This window comes from Urocitellus parryii, unplaced genomic scaffold, assembly GCF_045843805.1.
Source record: "Urocitellus parryii isolate mUroPar1 unplaced genomic scaffold, mUroPar1.hap1 Scaffold_62, whole genome shotgun sequence".
In the NCBI taxonomy this organism is placed as follows: Eukaryota; Metazoa; Chordata; class Mammalia; order Rodentia; family Sciuridae; genus Urocitellus; species Urocitellus parryii.
Window position 1 is genome coordinate 259856 of NW_027554113.1, and position 18564 is coordinate 278419.

Here is an 18564-nt window from a genome sequence, read left to right on the forward strand (position 1 = left end):
GGCTGGCGGCGGTGTCCGACCGGGGATGCGGAGGGCGGCCGGGCAGGTGGGGCGCCGCCCGAAGGGCCCGGCGGAGAGCTGGGCTGCAGGCGCCGCCGCCGCGCTGCCCGCGCCGCCCCGCAGCCCGCCGCGGGAGGAGCGGGCGGCTGCCGGCCCGCGGCGCGCGTCTGGCTGAGCCGGGCTGCGGAGAAAGAAATGAACACGCCCACGAATGCTAGATGCCTGTGAGCTCCCTCGGCGGCACTGAAAAGGCAGAGTGGAGGCCTCCGAGTACCGGCTCCTTGCCCTGGGTCTTGGCGCTGCCCCTGCTGCTCGCGGTCCACCATGGAGACGCTGTCCCAGGATTCGCTGCTGGAATGTCAGATCTGCTTCAACTACTACAGCCCCCGGCGGAGGCCTAAGCTGCTGAATTGCAAACACACCTGCTGTTCGGTGTGCCTGCAGCAGATGAGGACGAGCCAGAAGGACGTGAGGTCCCCCTGGTGCCTCGGCATCACCAAGCTGCCCCCTGGCTTCTCCGTGTCGCAGCTGCCCTATGACCCCGAGGTCCTGGCCGTCATCGCCATTCCGCACACCTCCGAGCACACTCCGGTCTTCATCAAACTTCCTAGCAATGGGTGCTACATGCTGCCCTTGCCCATCTCCAAGGAGGGCACACTGCTGCCAGGAGACATGGGCTGCCGCCTGCTCCCCGGGAGCCAGCAGAAGTCCGTCACCGTGGTGACCATCCCTGTGGAACAGCAGCCGCTGCAAGGCGGGGCTCCGCAGGAGGCGGTGGCCGAGGAGCCGGACAGGCGGGGCGTGGTGAAAAGCTCCACCTGGTCGGGCGTGTGCACTGTCATCTTGGTGGCCTGTGTCTTGGTCTTCCTCCTGGGCATCGTGCTCCACAACATGTCTTGCATTTCTAAGCGCTTCACTGTGATATTCTGTGGCTGAGGCGGGGTGCAGGGAAGGCTCTTGTGGGTGCCAACTTAGGGGTTGAGTAGGTGTTGGTGACGGGATCCCAGCGAGATGATGGGGGGCGACACTGACCATTTGGTGCTGAGCGCTGGCCTCTGGGTTGCCACTTGATTCACCTGAAGACAGATGCCAAGGGAGGAAGGTGACGGTCTCTACAAGATGCCAGGTGAATTGTTTGAGTGTGGATGGCAACGGCTTTGAAGATGATTGCATGCATCCTCATAATCATGAACTAAATGGGCTGTGACTTATGAGTTTTCAAGATCATGTTATGAGATAGACATACTCTACTCAGACCTTAAAGCCTACATGTGCATACCATGTGATCTCTAAATGCGGTAGATGAAAATAAAGATGCTGTGTATACAAGTAGAATTAAACCTTGAATCCATGTAAAAAATAATTCAGTGAAGACATACACTGCAGGCTTCTTTGCTTTTTTTTTTTTAATGGAACCCAGTCTTCATTTAGTTGCTAAGAATTTTTTTATAGATATATATTTTGAATGGAACCCCAAATCAAAATAAGTGAAATGGACAGTCGTGTTTTTTTTTTTTTTTTTTTTTTGGAGAAAATATTTGAACAAGTGTCTCCCGTGTGTTGTGTTTTGTCAGGTACCTTCATTTTTCTTCACTGGTGATTAGAGCTTGCTACGTGTTTATTAAGCTGGAAGCCCGACAGGGAAGCAATAAACCAAGAAATAAGGAGAAATGCCTAATCCCTCAGGAAACCCGTATGCCAGTTTTTCTCAAGCCATCTCACAAAATAAGAATTTAAAATGTAAATATTGTGTACTTGTGTGTATATGTGTGTGTGATTTGATTTACTTCAGGTTTTTGAGTCTTTTCAGAAGAACCCCAGGATTAAGACCTCGTGGGCATGAAGAAGTCAAGTATCTGAAACGGTGGGCACCTCGATCCTGCCAATGAGACGTCCCCTATGAGACACCCCAGTACTCACCCCTCTGCTCTGTGTTTAAGTCCTGTATTTTTTAAGGCACAAATGGAGAGTAACGAAAGTTTGACTTTTCTCCTAGTTCTGGAGTATTATAAAAGCCACACTTGTTGTTAGCAATGGCAAAACTGATGGGCATTTCAAAAGGCCGTCCACAATTATTTTTTTTGAAAGATGCTGTTCCTTGAGCATTAGACCTTTTTGAATTCCAGTTTCCTCTTGTTGGTGTAAGCAAGAAAATCTTCTGTATTTCAAAATATGTTTTCATTGAGAGAAATGGCAAGGAAGACTTACTATTCACATTCCTAATGTAAGTGTTCTTAAATGTGTAATGGTTTATAAATGTTCATAAAGAAAGAAAAAAAATAAAATAAAATATTTGGGGAAAATGGCTGCAAATAGGACCTATAAAATGTTATATTTTAAATGCAACTTAATCCTATGGCTTTGCTTGTTTGTTGAATGTTCTTTAGATTGAGATACTATTTATACAATGCTGTTTTAAAGTATTAATTTACTGTGTGATATATTTGATTATCTTAATTCTTATGGCTAATCAATATTCCTTGTTATTCTAGAAAAAGTAGATGATACTGAAAAGAATGACAATTACAAGCAAATAAAAATTATAGGAAACTTTTTTGCACTGAAATCCACTTCAAAGCTCCTATACCTTGGGAAATGAAAGGAATGGGGGTTCTTAGTATATATTTGTGAAACTAGTTAATTTGGACTTCTCAGATACTCATGAGAAATTCTAAAGTAAGAATTGAGGTAACACTTTGTACTACCTAAAATAATACTTAAGACAGTGATTGGAAACTACAACTACGACTTGTTGTCGTTTTACTCATGTCTGAAAGTTTTCTATATATTTTGTCATTTTATAATAGCATTAGTCATTGAAGTACCTTAGTTATTTCTTTTTTCCCCTGTAGTTAATAGATTGGTCTAAAAAGTACATAGATATGTATATGAAAAAATATCATTCACTGCTGAAAAGTAATCTATAAAGACTTTCTGCTGCTTCTCAACTAGTGAAGAGAAACCAGTTTGCTGTTTAATTCTCTAAGATGCTAGATATGCATTAACTGAGGAGAAGGAGTGATGTAGAGTGGAAATGCTAACTCGCTGGGTTACTGAAAGACAAATAAACATAATGTCTCTTTTGACTCAGTTTCCACATATGAAAAGCCATTTCAGTTTTCTGCATTACTACTAACTGCCATTAAGGCCACTTGTGGACCCAGGCTGATAGACAGCAGCCCACATTTCAAGGTGACCATACAAGAAGGAAAGAACTTGGATGTATCCCCTCTGGCAGCTGAGAGGTGTTGATGCCCTCAACTACCCTCACATGAATGGCTGTGGAAGCCACTTGCAGGGAGGATACAATGTATGATCCAGTGAGCCCCAGAGGGAGGAGAATCAGGGGAATGTGGTCCCCTTTCCCAGAGACCAGAGACAGTAGAGTGCAGCAGAGAAGAGCTCAGTGACTCAGAGGAAACCATGGGAAGGAGAAAGGGATGTGGGATGTCCTCTTGACTGGCCATGTGGCCTGAGGTTGTGACAAGGGCTGTTTCTCTTTCTGGGGTTCCTAATAGGATCCTGGGATCTTGTCTATTCAGATGCTTCAATGAGTTCCCGTTCTGCGATCTGTTATGGAGAACAGGACTCAGTCTCTGCCTCCCTGAGTCTGCATGGGGCAGGAGTATGCTCCAGGCCTGTGTGTGATCCCTGGGCTCAAGCTGGGCTTTGCAGGCGAAGGGAGAGTGAGGCAAGTGTGCAAGGGCAGGAGAGGATGCAACAGATTGTTTAAAATTAGGGTTTCTGAGATGCAACATGGTCTGGAATCAAGATTTTAGGCAACTGAGTGTGCTCCCTTCAGTTGGGCTGATGAAGAAAACATCACAGCATGGCTACACAGACTTGGCTTCTCAGTTCTGGAGGCCAAGGCCTGGTTGCCTGGTCATAGTCTCTCTTCTTGGCATGTCTTCTAAAAGCCTTCCTGGAGATGCAGGCAGAGAGTGCTGGTCTCCTCATAAGGCCACTAATCATGACTCAGGGCCTCTGATCCTACCCATCCACTATGGCTGGGGAAGAGAAAACCAACCCAGGAGAAGGCATTGCCAGTAAGGCACAGGAGCTTGGCCAGCCCTCAGGGGGAGATCATGGTCAGTGCACTCTGAAGGAGCAAGCGCTCATGGGCATTTGTGCCATAACTGTGGTGATTAAATGGCAGAACCCACAATGGGCCCAAATGAGTGGGACAGGGCATGAGAAGACAAGGGGAAACACAGCCTAATATGTTCCTTGTGCTCATGGGAAGGACGTGCATGCGGGCTGACCCATGAACTGAGAGTCCTAGTCACAGGCACAGGTCCTCGGGGGACTGAGCACCTGACATGAGCTAGAGCAAGTCTGGACCAATTCTGTACCCGGGCAGGTGTGAGCTTCACACCCACCCCCAAAACAATTTTAATTGTTTTGACTTTGAATAAATATTACCTTCATAACACACCATAACTGGTGACTCCTGCACAGCCAGGCTTTTAGAAGAGCTTTTATTGTTTTATCAAAGCAAAATCATACAAGGCTCTTGGTGGCCTCTCTGAACTTAAAAAGTACATGCTGCAATCCAAGATTTAGATGATGGTGCCGCCACCTTCTGTGGCATGGGCATGAAGCAGGGGCACTGTCCATGAGTGTGCTGGCATCCAAGATACCCTGATAGGTCATGGCAGGTTGTGGGCTACAGTTACACAGTCAAACATCCTGTGAGAGAAAGCGGCAGCATTTCTGTTATGAAAACCCCATAAGCACTGTAAAGGCGATGGCTGTTACTTAAATAGTTTCAACTGTGCCTTGTGGTGAAGCCAGCACATTCTTGGGGCTGATGATGCCCATCTGTTGAAAAAGGAGGTTTCTTCCCCACAGACAAGACCTGAGCGGTGACCCTTCTGGTTTCTATAATGGGACAGGCAAATCCCCATCCAGGGCACCCCCCACATGTCTGACCGGGTGCCTGGTGAACAGCTGACCCACTTCTCTTTGGCTTTGTGGAATGATGGTAACCTTTATGTCTCTGCATTATACTTTCCCTGACTATCAATATGAACAAATGATTTGATACTTTCTGCTTCTAAATACAAAGGCAGCCAATAATTGGAGCAGGTGTATGTGTGTGTGTGTGTGTGTGTGTGTGTGTGTGTGTGTGTGTTTGTGTGTGTGTGTGTGTAGATTCTCTGTCTTCTCGGTATCAATAGCTATGATTTTACCTGGAGCCCAGATGGATTATGGTTAATGCCTTTGAGAAAGATTTTGTTGTTTTAAATTCAATAAAGTTTTCCTACTCTGCTTTTATTCTGTTGTTTGCTTCACTGAATCCAGTCTAGAATGTCTGTTTCTTTCCAGCAAAACACAGCTATTTGAGAAAGAAATATGCTTTAGATAATAGATTTTCCTAGTAAATACCAGACCAGGTACATTGTATTTTTTTCACAACCCAAGTACTTTGTTATGGTAGTGCACAGCACAATGAAATTATATTTTGCAGACTTCAAAGTGAAGCTTGCAGAATAGGAAACCGAAACCTGCCCTGTGAAATAAGACAGACACAGTGGTGCATTTAGCCAGTGTCAAGACAAATGGTCACACATGACATCTGGCCATTGAAGGAGCAGGGGACATGGCCCAGGCCACCTGGAGGCATGCTTAGCAGTGTGGTCTTCACTCCTGCTGTCCTACCCTGCTTCCTGCCCTGGCCTCCTGGGGCAAACCTGAGTGAAATCCATCTGCATGTGATGTGGCATTCCTGTGTGGGTTGAGGGGAGCATGTCTTCACCGTCCTGAGGTCTTCCCTTGCCAGGGAAGGATCCTGACCCACTCTCCACAGGGAGAAAGCCCAGGACAGAGATGGAGCAGGCATCTTACCACAGCATCCTCAGCACTGGTCACTGTGCATCCTACCCACCATGGGCCTGCCACTTGGAAAGCCCAGCTCAGTTTACATCCCTTCCTATGGCATTGCTCCCCAGGTTCGTGGTGCTTTGCTGAGAAGCCTTCCCACCAGATGATGTGCAAGTAAGTGTCCACTGCCAGTGAACCTGAGAACCTCCTCTGCAAAATTATCCCTGGCTCTTCTTTTTCTCTTTAGGAGTTAGCATAGCACTTGGAAAATCAAACTGTGTCATGAACAAGCAGTAAGGAATGTCTTGAACATTCTAGAATGTACACTCCAAAGTGTGATTCTGAGTGTTTGTGTCCTGGTATCATGGATCTGAGCTATGAAAAGGACCAACAACTTCCACCTGTGGGGATAATAGGGGAATGATGCAGTGCTGAGGGCAGGATTCCCAGGGGTTCACAACTCTCCACTCTGCAATTTATTGCTAAGACTGGAAATTATAAGAAAATCTATAGACATTGGGAAAAACATTGTAAAAACTACCAACCATTCTGAATTTAACTGCAAGGAATATGTTATTAAGGTAGCAAGCAACAGAATATTGTAAATAATTCTTAAATGTTGATAGAGATAACACGTGCTGCCTTGTGAATAAACAAGAGCAATCAGAGTGTGTGGAGTGGCTACTGTAATGGAGAATTCTGTCTTGCAACTAATTTTCACATTCACTGTTTAAAGGGTCATTTGGAAAGTAATTGTTCTTCTTCTTATGTGCTCACTAGCTCACATTTAGAAATATTTCTCTTAAAATATTTCTCTCCTACTTATACTATTAGAATTGTTCTCTGTATGTGGAGCTATGTATGTGCACATGTATATTTAAATTATGTAAATTCTTTAGTTTATGAAAAAAGAAAGAAAGAAATGCAAGCTTAACATTTGTGCAAACAATTATTTCCTTTTCTGAACACTAAGAACAGAAATTGCAAGGTGAGGTTACTTCTACCCAGAGATGAATACGTGATATTTTCCCAGCAGAAGTGCTTTATTCCTTGCACTGGACGTTCTGAAGCTGTAGGAGGGATGTCAATACGCTCTCTGGGTCTGCTGCACAGAGATCCAGAGGGGTCTCCAGTGGAGGCTTTGAGGAGGTTCATGACCCAGGAAAGGGTGGTATGGGCACCAGGTGGCCTCCAGGGTGCCTTCCCTCACTCTCTCGCCAGCACCAACCTTGTTGCAGTCATACTGAATCCTGATCCGGTTGAAGATGAAACCCTTGGGTGTGTAGACCTGGGTCACTTGCTACAGTGTGGACCCAAGGCTGAAGGCCCCTGTGCTGGAGTGCTCAGCTCCCTAGGATATCATACCAGGGCATGGAACGGCTTGCTAAGCCCCAGGGGGAAATAGACAGAGGATGGTGTGCCAGGGATAATCCAGCTCCTTCCCCATCCCCAGTGGAAGTGAGATGAGTGCTAGTGCTACTTTAGCTCTGGGGTTCAGATTGGAGAGACACTGAGAACTCCTGAACCCTTCACTCCACGGCTTCCCAGAAAGCCTTGATGCTCTGGGAACAACAAATGCAAGAAGATTTTATAGCAATTGGGATATTCCCAGTGGGATTGGGCTGACAATACTTTGGGATTCTGCCCCACTGGGGATCAGGAACCCCAACCATTGGATTGTATGCATATCCATCTCTTTTCTTACTTCCTAGTTCTTTAAAAACAAGGAACACTAGAATAAACAAAGGAAGAGCCTTCTTCTGATCCCATGCGGAAATGGACAGAATATATGGAGCCAGACTGAGGCCTGACCCCCGCTTGGGCCTCCTACCCATGTCGGACCATGGCTGAGCCCCATACAGGGAATGAGGCCATGGGCCAGAACACGGACAGGTGAGGAGGAGCCTGCTTCTGCTGCCACCCCACCTTCCCAGCCTAGGATTTTCTGCCACTCCTTAATAAATATATCTCAACACTCCACGGGCAGCAGTTGGCTGGCCATGATCACACACTCCATATCAATCCTTACTTATTCAATCCTAGTTTTACTAAAACCATTTGGGTAAATCCCATGTACTGTGAGAAATTATTAAGGTTAATTTTCTTTAATTTGAGAAGCTCAACAAAGCTAAATCAAAGATACTAAAACAGTTAGTATCCTGACAGTCATACATTAGTGTCAAGTCTGGCCCTAAGGCAGATGTTGGCCTATGGGATGTGACAGTCTTGTGAGGGCTCTGACCTGTCAGGATTCATACAGTGATGGGTTCACATGCTAATGATTTTGGGGAACTTTGTGATATAAGTAAATTCTCTCAATGTCCCCTGGCCACTTGGATGTTAGTGCTTTGCACCCTGATGTTCTGCCTTATCAAGGACCCAGACACAATAAAGTCACATGACCACAGACAAAAAACAAAGTAAACCTTTTGTCCTTTTAACTTGTTTCTCTCAGGTGTTTTGTCATGGCAACTGAAAAATGTGAATCAACAGAATATCCCTTCATCTAAAGAACTAGAAATTTTATTTTTAAACTTTACATTGTTTTCTAGTCACAGAACCATTTTCTTTGGAAGATGTCACACTTAATAACACAAGCAACAAGCAACACAAATGTGTTATATAGACTAGTAATATGGTAGTTTGGGCTCAGAAGTGATATATATATATATATATATATATATATATATATATATATATACACACACACACACACACACACACACACACACACACACACTTATTTATTTTTTGTAATGTTGTTATTTTTTCCATCATATCATTGAAGAAAATGTATCTTGGAATTGTGGTAAGTGCTCATCTAGGTTAATGTCCAGGCAGCAGATGGGCTGGCATGTTCAGGGCCGGTGAGCACAGCTGTTTGTATCCTTCTCTCCTTGTGGTCTAACCCCAGGAAACCAGGGAAGAAAACCAGACCTCAGTGCCAGGAAGGAAATGGTGTGCTGCTGCTTACTTCTGGAGAACCCCCACCAACAGACCAGTGTAAGCCTTTGAGTATCTCTAATTGACAGAGGGCTGCTGGGACATGTAGGCTGTGCTGAGAAGTATAAGGGAAGAATTTTGAAATCAAATAGAATTTGTAACTAAAGATATGCACTTAGTAATTTAATTGAATATGCTCTGAGACATGCTTCTCTAATGTGGGAGCAGTGTATCTGCTGTGCCCAGGAGCGCATGGGCTTAGAGGCCATGTGTGCAGCCTGTAGTGTGGAGTTAGCTTTCAGAACATGCAAGATGTCAGGGCAGGACATGCAGGTCCTCCAGAGCCTAGATTCCAGGCTCTGCAGACTGCATCCAAGCCCTTCCAGCTTGTGGTGTATCATAAATATGCTTCAGGCCAATTGTTATTTTTTAGTCAAAGGGAAAACTGAAAGCTCTCCAAGTGGACTCAGGCACATGACAGGGTGTGTGATGGTGCATATGTATCTGTTGTCTTTGGGTGTGTTTCTGGGAGGAATGCATATAAGGCATGCCACCCCCCCGCTGTGGCACTTGTCAGGGTAACCATGTGAACCCTTGTGAAACGGTGCTTGTGTGTCCTGGTGAGCACATCATGGTGCCTGACATGTGGATGGACTTGGGGGTTTAGGGCCATGATGCCAGGGAGGTTTCTCCTGTGCTGTGCTGTGAACCACAGAGCAGTTCAGTGCTGGCCTAGGCACCTGTAGGGCCTGTGGTCTCCTCTCCAGGAACTCCTAGTGCCAGACCTTCTCTACCACTGAACCACACCTTCTCAGAAAATCCCCTCCAACATCACTACCTTCCATAGCTCCCACATTTTCCATTATGCTCCAAAAGCATTAATTAAATCAGGAGAACATGAGATGCCAAGGTTAGCACTCAAGAGCCCCTTCCCTGGGAGCCCCATGGTGACATCTTCCACTCTTTTTCAGAGTTGTGTTGCCGGGCTGAGTGTGTGCTCCAGTTTTCCTACCATTCCCGGCCTTGACCCTTGCTTCAGCAGGAGCTGATGGTGATGGTGTTTTGCTCTCCATGTCTCTGTCCCTTCCTGATGATGGTCATGCCCCCAGCAGCACTGTACAGCATATGATGTCCTACTGGAGTTTACAGGAACATTACCATGCTCATGGATGTTTGGTGTGCACTAGCTCTGAAGCCTCAGACCTTCCTCTGTCCCTCTCCATACCTTGAAAACATTTAACTTCACTGTTTCCTAACTATTGCCCCTGGCACTCAGGGTAAGGGAATATCATCACTAAGATGGGACTATGGAAGAGAAATCAATGTCAGAGGGAAGGCCTGGAGTCAGGCAGAGCTGGCCTGCCCTAGACATTGCTAACACTGCTGAGGGGAACACTGGGTCCGTGCTGCATAGATGGGATGCAGGATGCAGGATGTCAGGCTTCAGACACAAGTATGAGTCCTTCTCAGAAGGTATCTGAGGCTCTGAATATCAGTGAGTTTCCTAAGAGTGATTATGGGAGAGAGCATCAGGGTCACACACTGCTCATGATGCCACAGCTCTGGATACTGATGGACCCTTGAGAAAGGGTGAACCATGCATTGGCTTCCTGTCATGCTTTCCTCTCTGCAGGGTGATTTCTTTTGTCTAAAAATATGCCCTGTGGGGTTAACCCATGAGAAAGTGAAGGTTAGCTGTGTTGAGCTGCAGCCTCCAGAACCCAGGACCTTGGAGTGGGGGTGAAGTTCTTGCTTCCTTCTGGGCAGCTATACCTGCACAGCCCCTTGGGCACTCTGTAACACTTCTACAAGGGTCTGTGTCTTTGGGGTGCTCCATGCTGCCCTGGACAGGACACACAGCTCAGGGCTGGACCAGCAGGATACAGTAGCCTCCGTCCCCCTTGACCCCCATCAGATTCCCACATCAGGACTGTACAGCTCCCACCCTTCAGGCTGAAGCTCAGTCCAGGCAGCAGATGAACTGTGTGGCCATTGTGGGGATCTCTTCCCTGCTGCCATGATGGTCTAACATCCACATGTGTTCTGGTGCTCCATGGAGCTTCCCAGGGTGATGAGATGAGACCTCAGGTGATGAGATAGGACCTCAGGCACACTTCACATTGGGCTATGGGTTTCAGTGTAACTGAGGCACTCTCTGCTTTTTCTCCACCCATGCATGCACAATATATACTCAAAAGACATTATATATTTTTATGTTTTATTGTAGCAAATTGGTAGATGTTAGAATTCAAAAGATAACCATAAAAATATAACTTCTTGTGAAGTTGGTCCAAAGAAAACTTTAAGAGAGACACAATAAAAAGCATTTAGAGGGGCTGAGGTTGTGGCACAACACTACAGCACTCACCTAGTGTGTGCGAGTCGCTGGGTTCACATAAAAATTAAAAAAAAAATATATAAGTATTGTGTGAAATTACAACTAATTTTTTTTAAAAAGCATTTAGAAAGAAAAAAAATAGAAAAAAATATCAATCACTTATATCCTTCATCAACACCAAATGATTTCTACCTGTGCCTTACGATGAGGTGGTCCTGCCTTTGATGACATGCTGCCTGTTCAGAAGATGATTAAAACCTGCCCAGCAGTGAGCTTCCCATGCCCTAGAAGCATAGCTGGCTCTGTCCCTCAGCAATCCCTCAACCCCATGGCCAGGATCCATGCTGACCACACCTGCATCCCCACAGCCAGGCTCAGGGCTGACCACACCCACATTGCTCTTGGCTATTTTTGGTGTGTGTTTGGACAATTTTGTTCATTTTCATTTCTCTTTGTAAATATGCTCCTAACCTCAGTGTTTTGCAGGGAGTTAATAGTTATAGTCCTACATCTTTGTTCTTTGAGGCTTGCCCATTAGAGGATTGATTGAAAGGTGCATTATTCTCAGTTAACAGCTATAGAGACTGAGCTGCTGCTGATCCAGGATGGTGACACCATGCTGAAAGAAGATGGACTATATTGTGACAGCCCCCAGGAGGGTGGAAGAGCAGTGCTGGGGACCCATGCACACCATCAGCAGGCACTGGCTCCTGGTGAGCACATCACAGGGCTTCCTAATGTGAAAAGGCAAGCCTGGTTTATTCCCCATTCAAATAGGAAATTGTGGTTGATACTTCAGGTGCTCATTCTTTTCTACAATGCCTTAGATAAATGGGCTGCTCAGACCAAAATGAACATTTGTTTCTCATGTGATCAATATGCTCCATGTAAACATTCTCAGTTTGGGGATGAGATCCAAGTTTTATTTTAAACTTGGTGTATTTTTTTCTTCTTCTTTTGAACAGAGTGATGCATCATGCCAACTCTTTATGCACTGAAACACACCACCAAATGCTCTCCAGAATTGAGCCACAGGGTCAGGGTGTCTGGTGTTGGGTTTGGAGGGGCATGCACAGGGTGGGCACTCAGCAGGAATGGATGGTCTGGGGCCTTCTGTTGTGCTAAGCTTGTGCATTAGCACACTGATTCTCATACATTGCAGATGAGAAAGCAAAGCTCAGTTCAGAAAAGGAAGAAAGCTGGTTGGCCTGTTCCTGGACCCTGGACCAGAGCTCAATTGCATGGGTGTCTGATACCCTGCTGGATCAGCACCTCTAGTCCCAAAGAGCAAACCTCAAGGTCATGACTGTTGCTCTTGTGTGGAGTTAGATAATTTGGACCACAAACCGCAGTTATCACAAAGGACTCAAATTAGGCTCTTGGAAAGCCTCCAAGAGTATTAGCACCATCAGCCACAGCTGTGTCATGGAGTCAGGGAATGGCCTCTCTATGTAAGAACACAGTAGTACCTCCCTGAGTCACACATGAGCAGGTCACTACTCCAACCTACATTCCAGGAAACACCTTCTTCCCACAACTGCCACTGGCAATGCCTTGGGAGCATGTCTCTCCATGGTCTTGGCTGCTGTCCCCTTCACCTAGCAGGGGCAAAGCACTCATAATGGCACTAAACCCCATTATCTCACTTCTTTACACAGTTCAAGACCTCTGAAAGGAATGTTAGCAGAAACAAACATCCCATTCTGCTTCTACCCCCACAAAAATCCCATTCTGCTTCTACCCTTCATGTTAGTATTTCCCTTAAGTTGATAAATTTTTATGTATCAATTTTTCACCTCCTGGGTCTAATCTTTAAAAAAAAGAGGAAGAGGGGGAGAAGGAGAGAAAGAAGAGAGATAAAAAGCTAAGTTTCAGGGGCTGGGATTGTGGCTCAGTGGTACAGAGCTTGCTTAGCACATGTAAGGCCCTGGGTTTGATCCTCAGCACCACATAAAAATAAATAAATAAAGGTACTGTATCCAATTACAACTAAAAATAAATATTAAAAAAAAAACAAGTTTCAGTTTGTGCAGGACAAAACAGTGTGGGTGTGGAGGCAGAAGGGTTTGCCTCCAGACTGGCAGGGTGCAGGCAGAGTAGGTATTGGCCTCTGAAGGCAAGCTTTCTGGAGAGGGACCATCCTCAGTGGTGCAGCCCCACCTGTGAGCCAGGATAGGAAGTCAGGCTGAGAAGTCCAGGCCCCTTCCTGAGCTTGTGCCCCAAGGACTGCAGTGTGAGAGGCCTGCAGGGAGGCAGGCACCTCCTGTTGACTTATAGAGTCTGAAGACCAAAGACAGGTCTTGTGCTGAGCCTCCAGGCCTCTGCCTGCACAGTGGTCTCCACCCAGAGCTTATGATGGAAACACAGGAGTAGTGTGAACACCAAGCAGGCTCCCCAAGGTTCCCAGCAGACTTCCAATCATGAACAAGAACCTCTCTGGCTGAATGCTGCCCTCAAGAAGTACATGTGAGCAAACTCCGGCCCCAGGCACCATCTGCTGAGATGGCAAAGTAGCTTGCACAGGCTGCCTCCTAGCAGAGCCACCAAATGCACACATGGCACAAGGCACATTCCACCACAGGGCAGACCAGGCTGTGCTGGCAGCTCGCATTTCTGCTGGCAAGTGCCCACAGAGGGGTTCTGTCTCAGCCCAAGTAAACACAAAAGTTTGGGGGATGGTTTTGTTTTTTCTTGAAATCTTTTTGTGCCTCCCACTTTCCTTAAAGGACCATTTCCACTGTACTCATATGTGAAGTCTTGAGACAAGAAGCCAGGTTTACTGTTGGCTCAGTACAGAAAAAGAAAATAAAACCAGTTTTCTGTTGTTTAACCAGAGGGATCCCATCATACCCATGATGATAGTAGAGGTGCTACTCCACAGAATGGGGCATGCTGCACCTACAAAGGAGTGAGAGACATCGAAGATACCCACCGCATGGCAGTGAGTAAGAGCACTTCTGCAGGTTATGGGTTTGTTCAGAAGCAGAATCCTAACTTTTCTCAACAGCAAGGCTTCCCAAAGTGGTATCCCAGCAGGGCAGGACCTCAAGCACAGATGGACTGGTCAGATGACTGCAAAAGGTGGGCAGTGGAATCCTCTGGCCAGAAGCACCTCCATTCATCAGGCTTCAAGACCTGCTCTCAATACCATGAATACAAGCTATAATGGGTTTCTGTCACCTTGGCAGTGGTGAGAACAAGCAGCACTTCATGGAGCCCACAGGAGCAGTCACAGGATGACAAGCACTATTCCAAAGTAGTGAGGATGATAACTAATTTTGGAAAAAACTAGATGGTTATGAATCAAGTCCACAGAAAAAGTTGTTAAATTCCTGAGAAATGGGCTGGGGATGTGGCTCAAGCGGTAGCGCGCTTGCCTGGCATGCGTGTGGCCCGGGTTCGATCCCCAGCACCACATATAAACGAAGATGTTGTGTCCACCCATAACTAAAAAATAAATATTAAAAAAATTCTCTCTCTCTCTCTCTCTCTCTCTCTCTCTCTCTCTCTCTCTCTCTCTCTCTCTCCCTCTCCCTTAAAAAAAAAAATACCTGGGACTCTCCTTCCCCCTCCACCAAAAAAAAAAAAAAAAAAAAAAAAAAAAATTCCTGAGAAATGAGCACTCCATCCTTTGGATAAAATAGGTGGCAAAGGTGCATAAGACACATTGTGTGTATGTGTTGTCCCTGCAAGTTCCCAGAGAGCATGAGCAAAGACTGTCAGGATGTTCTCCAAACCAAGCCAAAAGTGGCTATGCCAGAATCATTAGCATTTTTATACTAAAATATGATATTAAGAAAAACCATTATAGGGTTGGGGTTGTAGCTCAGTGGCAAAGTACTTGCCTGGCATGTGTGAGGCCCTGGGTTCAATTCTCGGCACCTTATACAAATATATAAAATAAAGGTCCATCAACAACTAAAAAAAATAAAAGAAAAGAAACGCCGTCTCCCTGCTTTCTTCCTAAGGAACGTGGCCAAGTGTAGAGAGAAAGATTAATGACTCTGAGGTAGAATACTTGTGAGACTTTCCTTAATTTAAAAATTTCCCTCTTACAGATTTTGGAGTCAAGTTATAAAAAATATCAGTGTTAGGCCTCTGCAGAAGGCTGATTTAGATACTAAAATAAAATACTGTTCTAAGTATGGCAGCTTAGTGTGCATTTGCAAACCCTCCATAAAATGTCATTATGTTGTAGTAGGATTTAAAATATTGAATCATGCAGTGACCTTTCCTTAGAAGGAAGAGGTTTAACCCTGAAGCAATATTATTGAGACTTGCCTATATCAATTTAGAGCTCTTTATACTCTAGCAAATGTAGAATTATTTTTCTCAGATTATGTGGTTCCCAAATTAATAACATCAGGGTAATTTAAAATTGCACATTCTGCCTCCATATTATATTGGTTAAGCCTGGATTTCTGCTTCAGTGTCTTCCTTTCCCACAGAGCCATTCAAGGCTCAGTACCCCCAATACAATTCTATGGCTAGGCTTTGAGCTCAGTGAAGCTAGGTACAGAGGACTCAGAACAAATGGACAAGCAAATTAATATTTAAAATACAGTAAGCTCATCTAACTGCAGGCTCCCTGTTGACTTACAAGTTGATCAGCAAGTCCCAGAAATTAGAGGCTAACTGAGCTCATGCAGAAAGGCTGTGCTTCTTTGCTTTTCTAAGCCTGTGCACAGAGCTGAGATTCAGATGTGGCTGGAGTGAAAACAAATTCAAATTTCCAAAAGGAGAAAGAGAATTAAAAACAGAGACAAGAAAAGCTCCTCAAACAATGACATTGGTGGTGACAGTGACTCTCCCTTAGCAGCCTGGAGTGTTTAATATATTAAAATGGTTCATCTTCTTGCAGTGGACTTTTAATAACTCTACAGGTGAGAATCTGTGCTTCATATTTATTCATGTTGTCACTCCCCCTCAATCTATCTACACATCCTGATGTGCTTGTCTGGTAAACTTTATGGCCTGAGTGCACACAGCCCCAAGAGCCTTGTTATTACCTTCATAAATAACCTGGTGCTCCTGCTCCCGCTAATCCCTCATGCCTTCCTGTGCCCTGCCACAGCTAATAAGTGCTTTGCCATGATCACTGATTCATATGCATGGGCACCTGTTCCCTTCATTCAACTTGCCCTGCTAAAGTAACACGACAGAGACAAATGTGATTTTGACTGGATCTTGTCAAGGAATAAGGAAACCGATCTGGAAAATTCCCCTTAGGGGCCAATTTATACAGACAACCAATTTTAACAACTGGGATTAATCTCTTCTTTCTTCCTTCCTTAGCAATAATACTTGGAAATAAATATAAATCATATTGAGTATTATGTTAACACATTATTGCTTTAAAATGGTCTAATATTCATGCAAATATCTACAATGAGTGAGTTGTGAGAAACTGCCAATATTATATATTTCCAAAAGTTTAAAAATACACATTTATCCCCAATACTAACTTTTATAGTCTAAGTTTGATTATGCAATATTAACCTTTTATATTAGGATAATAGATATTTTAATTCTGCAATTATTTTAATGCTAAGATTTCAAATGTAATTACATCATTGGTGTCATTGTGCGCACCAACATATGTACAAGTTGCATGCCTGTCCCAGAACTTAGACCTGAAGGACTGAAAAACTCTGTTGTCCTAGGTACAGGCATTGAGTGAGCCCATTAGAAACCCTTCAGTCCAAATCTTAACACTGAAAGCATGCTATTTTTAAAGGAAATGCCGTAGTGTAATATATTAGCATTTCTTCATAAAATCATTACATGGAACATGCACAAAGTGGGATGTCAGAATCAAACTTAATAACTTAGTGACTGTAGCAGTTTTAGGTTGGGACTGTATTTCAAAATTCATGAAAAACCTCTAGCAATGCTACTTCAGTACCATGGTCCCATTATCCTGAATTTGGGGCTGTTTGTGCCCATGCAATACAGAGATACCTAGGTTCCACCCTGCCACTGGCATTGTGAAAGTTTGCCCACATTCCAATGTTGAACTATTATTTGTAACTGTTGCAATATAAAATAAATTAATCAAAATGCAGGATGTATAATCTAGATATGACAACATTCCTGGTTATAACTTTTAAAATTATGTACTAAATATTTATTATTTCTCCCAACAAATTACAGCCATCTTTGCAGAAGGCATAGAAAGTAATAATTTTCTAAACTAAGTATTTTTTCTATTAGTTTCCTTTTTTGATGGAGTTTTTAGTAGCATATGGCATTTCTGGCTTTAATGAGGATTCAGCATATTTAAAATCAAATTTTATTTTTAACTATTTTACAAAACTCTCTTTACAGATCACATAGTGTTTGAAGTTTCAAGCATATCCAAATATCTATCATATATAATTTAGGCTGTTAGTTGTGTTTATTATACATGAACTCTGTCTCCAGACTTTGCATTAACTGTACCCCCTGCCTCAAATACTTTTTTTGGTTTCTGAGACTTTCTTATCTCCTCTCCTCAAGAAACTGGGTTAAATATCCTTTATGAGAATTACACTGCTCTGTAACTATATTTCATGCTTGCTTTCTCACTATATCTAGTCTCTTTGAGGACAAGACATTAGTATGTTCATGATTATTATCTTTGCTACTTGGCGTGAAGCTTGGCACATCATAGGTATTAAATAAGTATTTGTGGAAGAAATGGATAAATTACCAGAAAAAAATGTTACTTAGTTTCATATTTCTTCCAAATTTAAAAGCCATTATAAATCCCATATGTAAAAATATCCACTTGTTATCTTGATGAACGCTATACTTCTTTATATAAGTGAAAAGTTTCTATTATTTGGTTATATTTTGAATTTGGGACTAGAAAAATTGGTTCTTTAGTGAGAGATCTCTAGTTTCCCTTGAAGAAAAAAATTGTAGATCATCTATTCAGACAACATGTAATTAGCATCCCATGTTATTCATTAATATAAATTTCTGAAATAGCTGGACTTACTTTTTTTAAAGATTCAGAGTTCTGTGTACACTAGTTGTAGAGCTTTGAATGTGAGTGGGAAGTATGGTCCTGTGCTCCCTGCCCATGTAAGTAAACATACAATGAAAAGATTACATTAGTTAAATGTTTCTTCTGTTGTATTGCTATTTACCACCTACCAGAAACTCTGGTTATTTTGGAACCCAATAAGTAGAAGTTCAATAAATTCCTGGGAGAAGCAATACTAGAGTGCAGATCCTTAATCAGCATGTGCCCTGTGAGTGAGTGGTTAAACACATTCACAAACAATTTAATAGATGGAAGTTACTATCTACATGTCATATGCTTTCTGAAAATTAGTAAAAATTTCCTAATGGGGGTTAGTTTACATAATGTGTCAATCTTTCAGTTAAAGTATATGTCTAAGATTAATCCACATACATTCAATAAATTTTTCAAATTTAATCTAGCAAAAGGAATTGAGAAAGATAGTGTTTGT

The 18564-nt window shown here is 43.7% G+C and overlaps 1 protein-coding gene across 1 annotated transcript; it reads left to right on the forward strand.

Annotated features, from left to right (window-relative positions):
• Positions 1–324: 324 nt before the first annotated feature.
• On the forward strand, positions 325–936 carry LOC144252869 (E3 ubiquitin-protein ligase RNF152-like). The gene has a single exon (XM_077794939.1). It carries the CDS (start codon positions 325–327, stop codon positions 934–936), a length of 612 nt encoding a protein of 203 aa, XP_077651065.1.
• Positions 937–18564: the final 17628 nt, after the last annotated feature.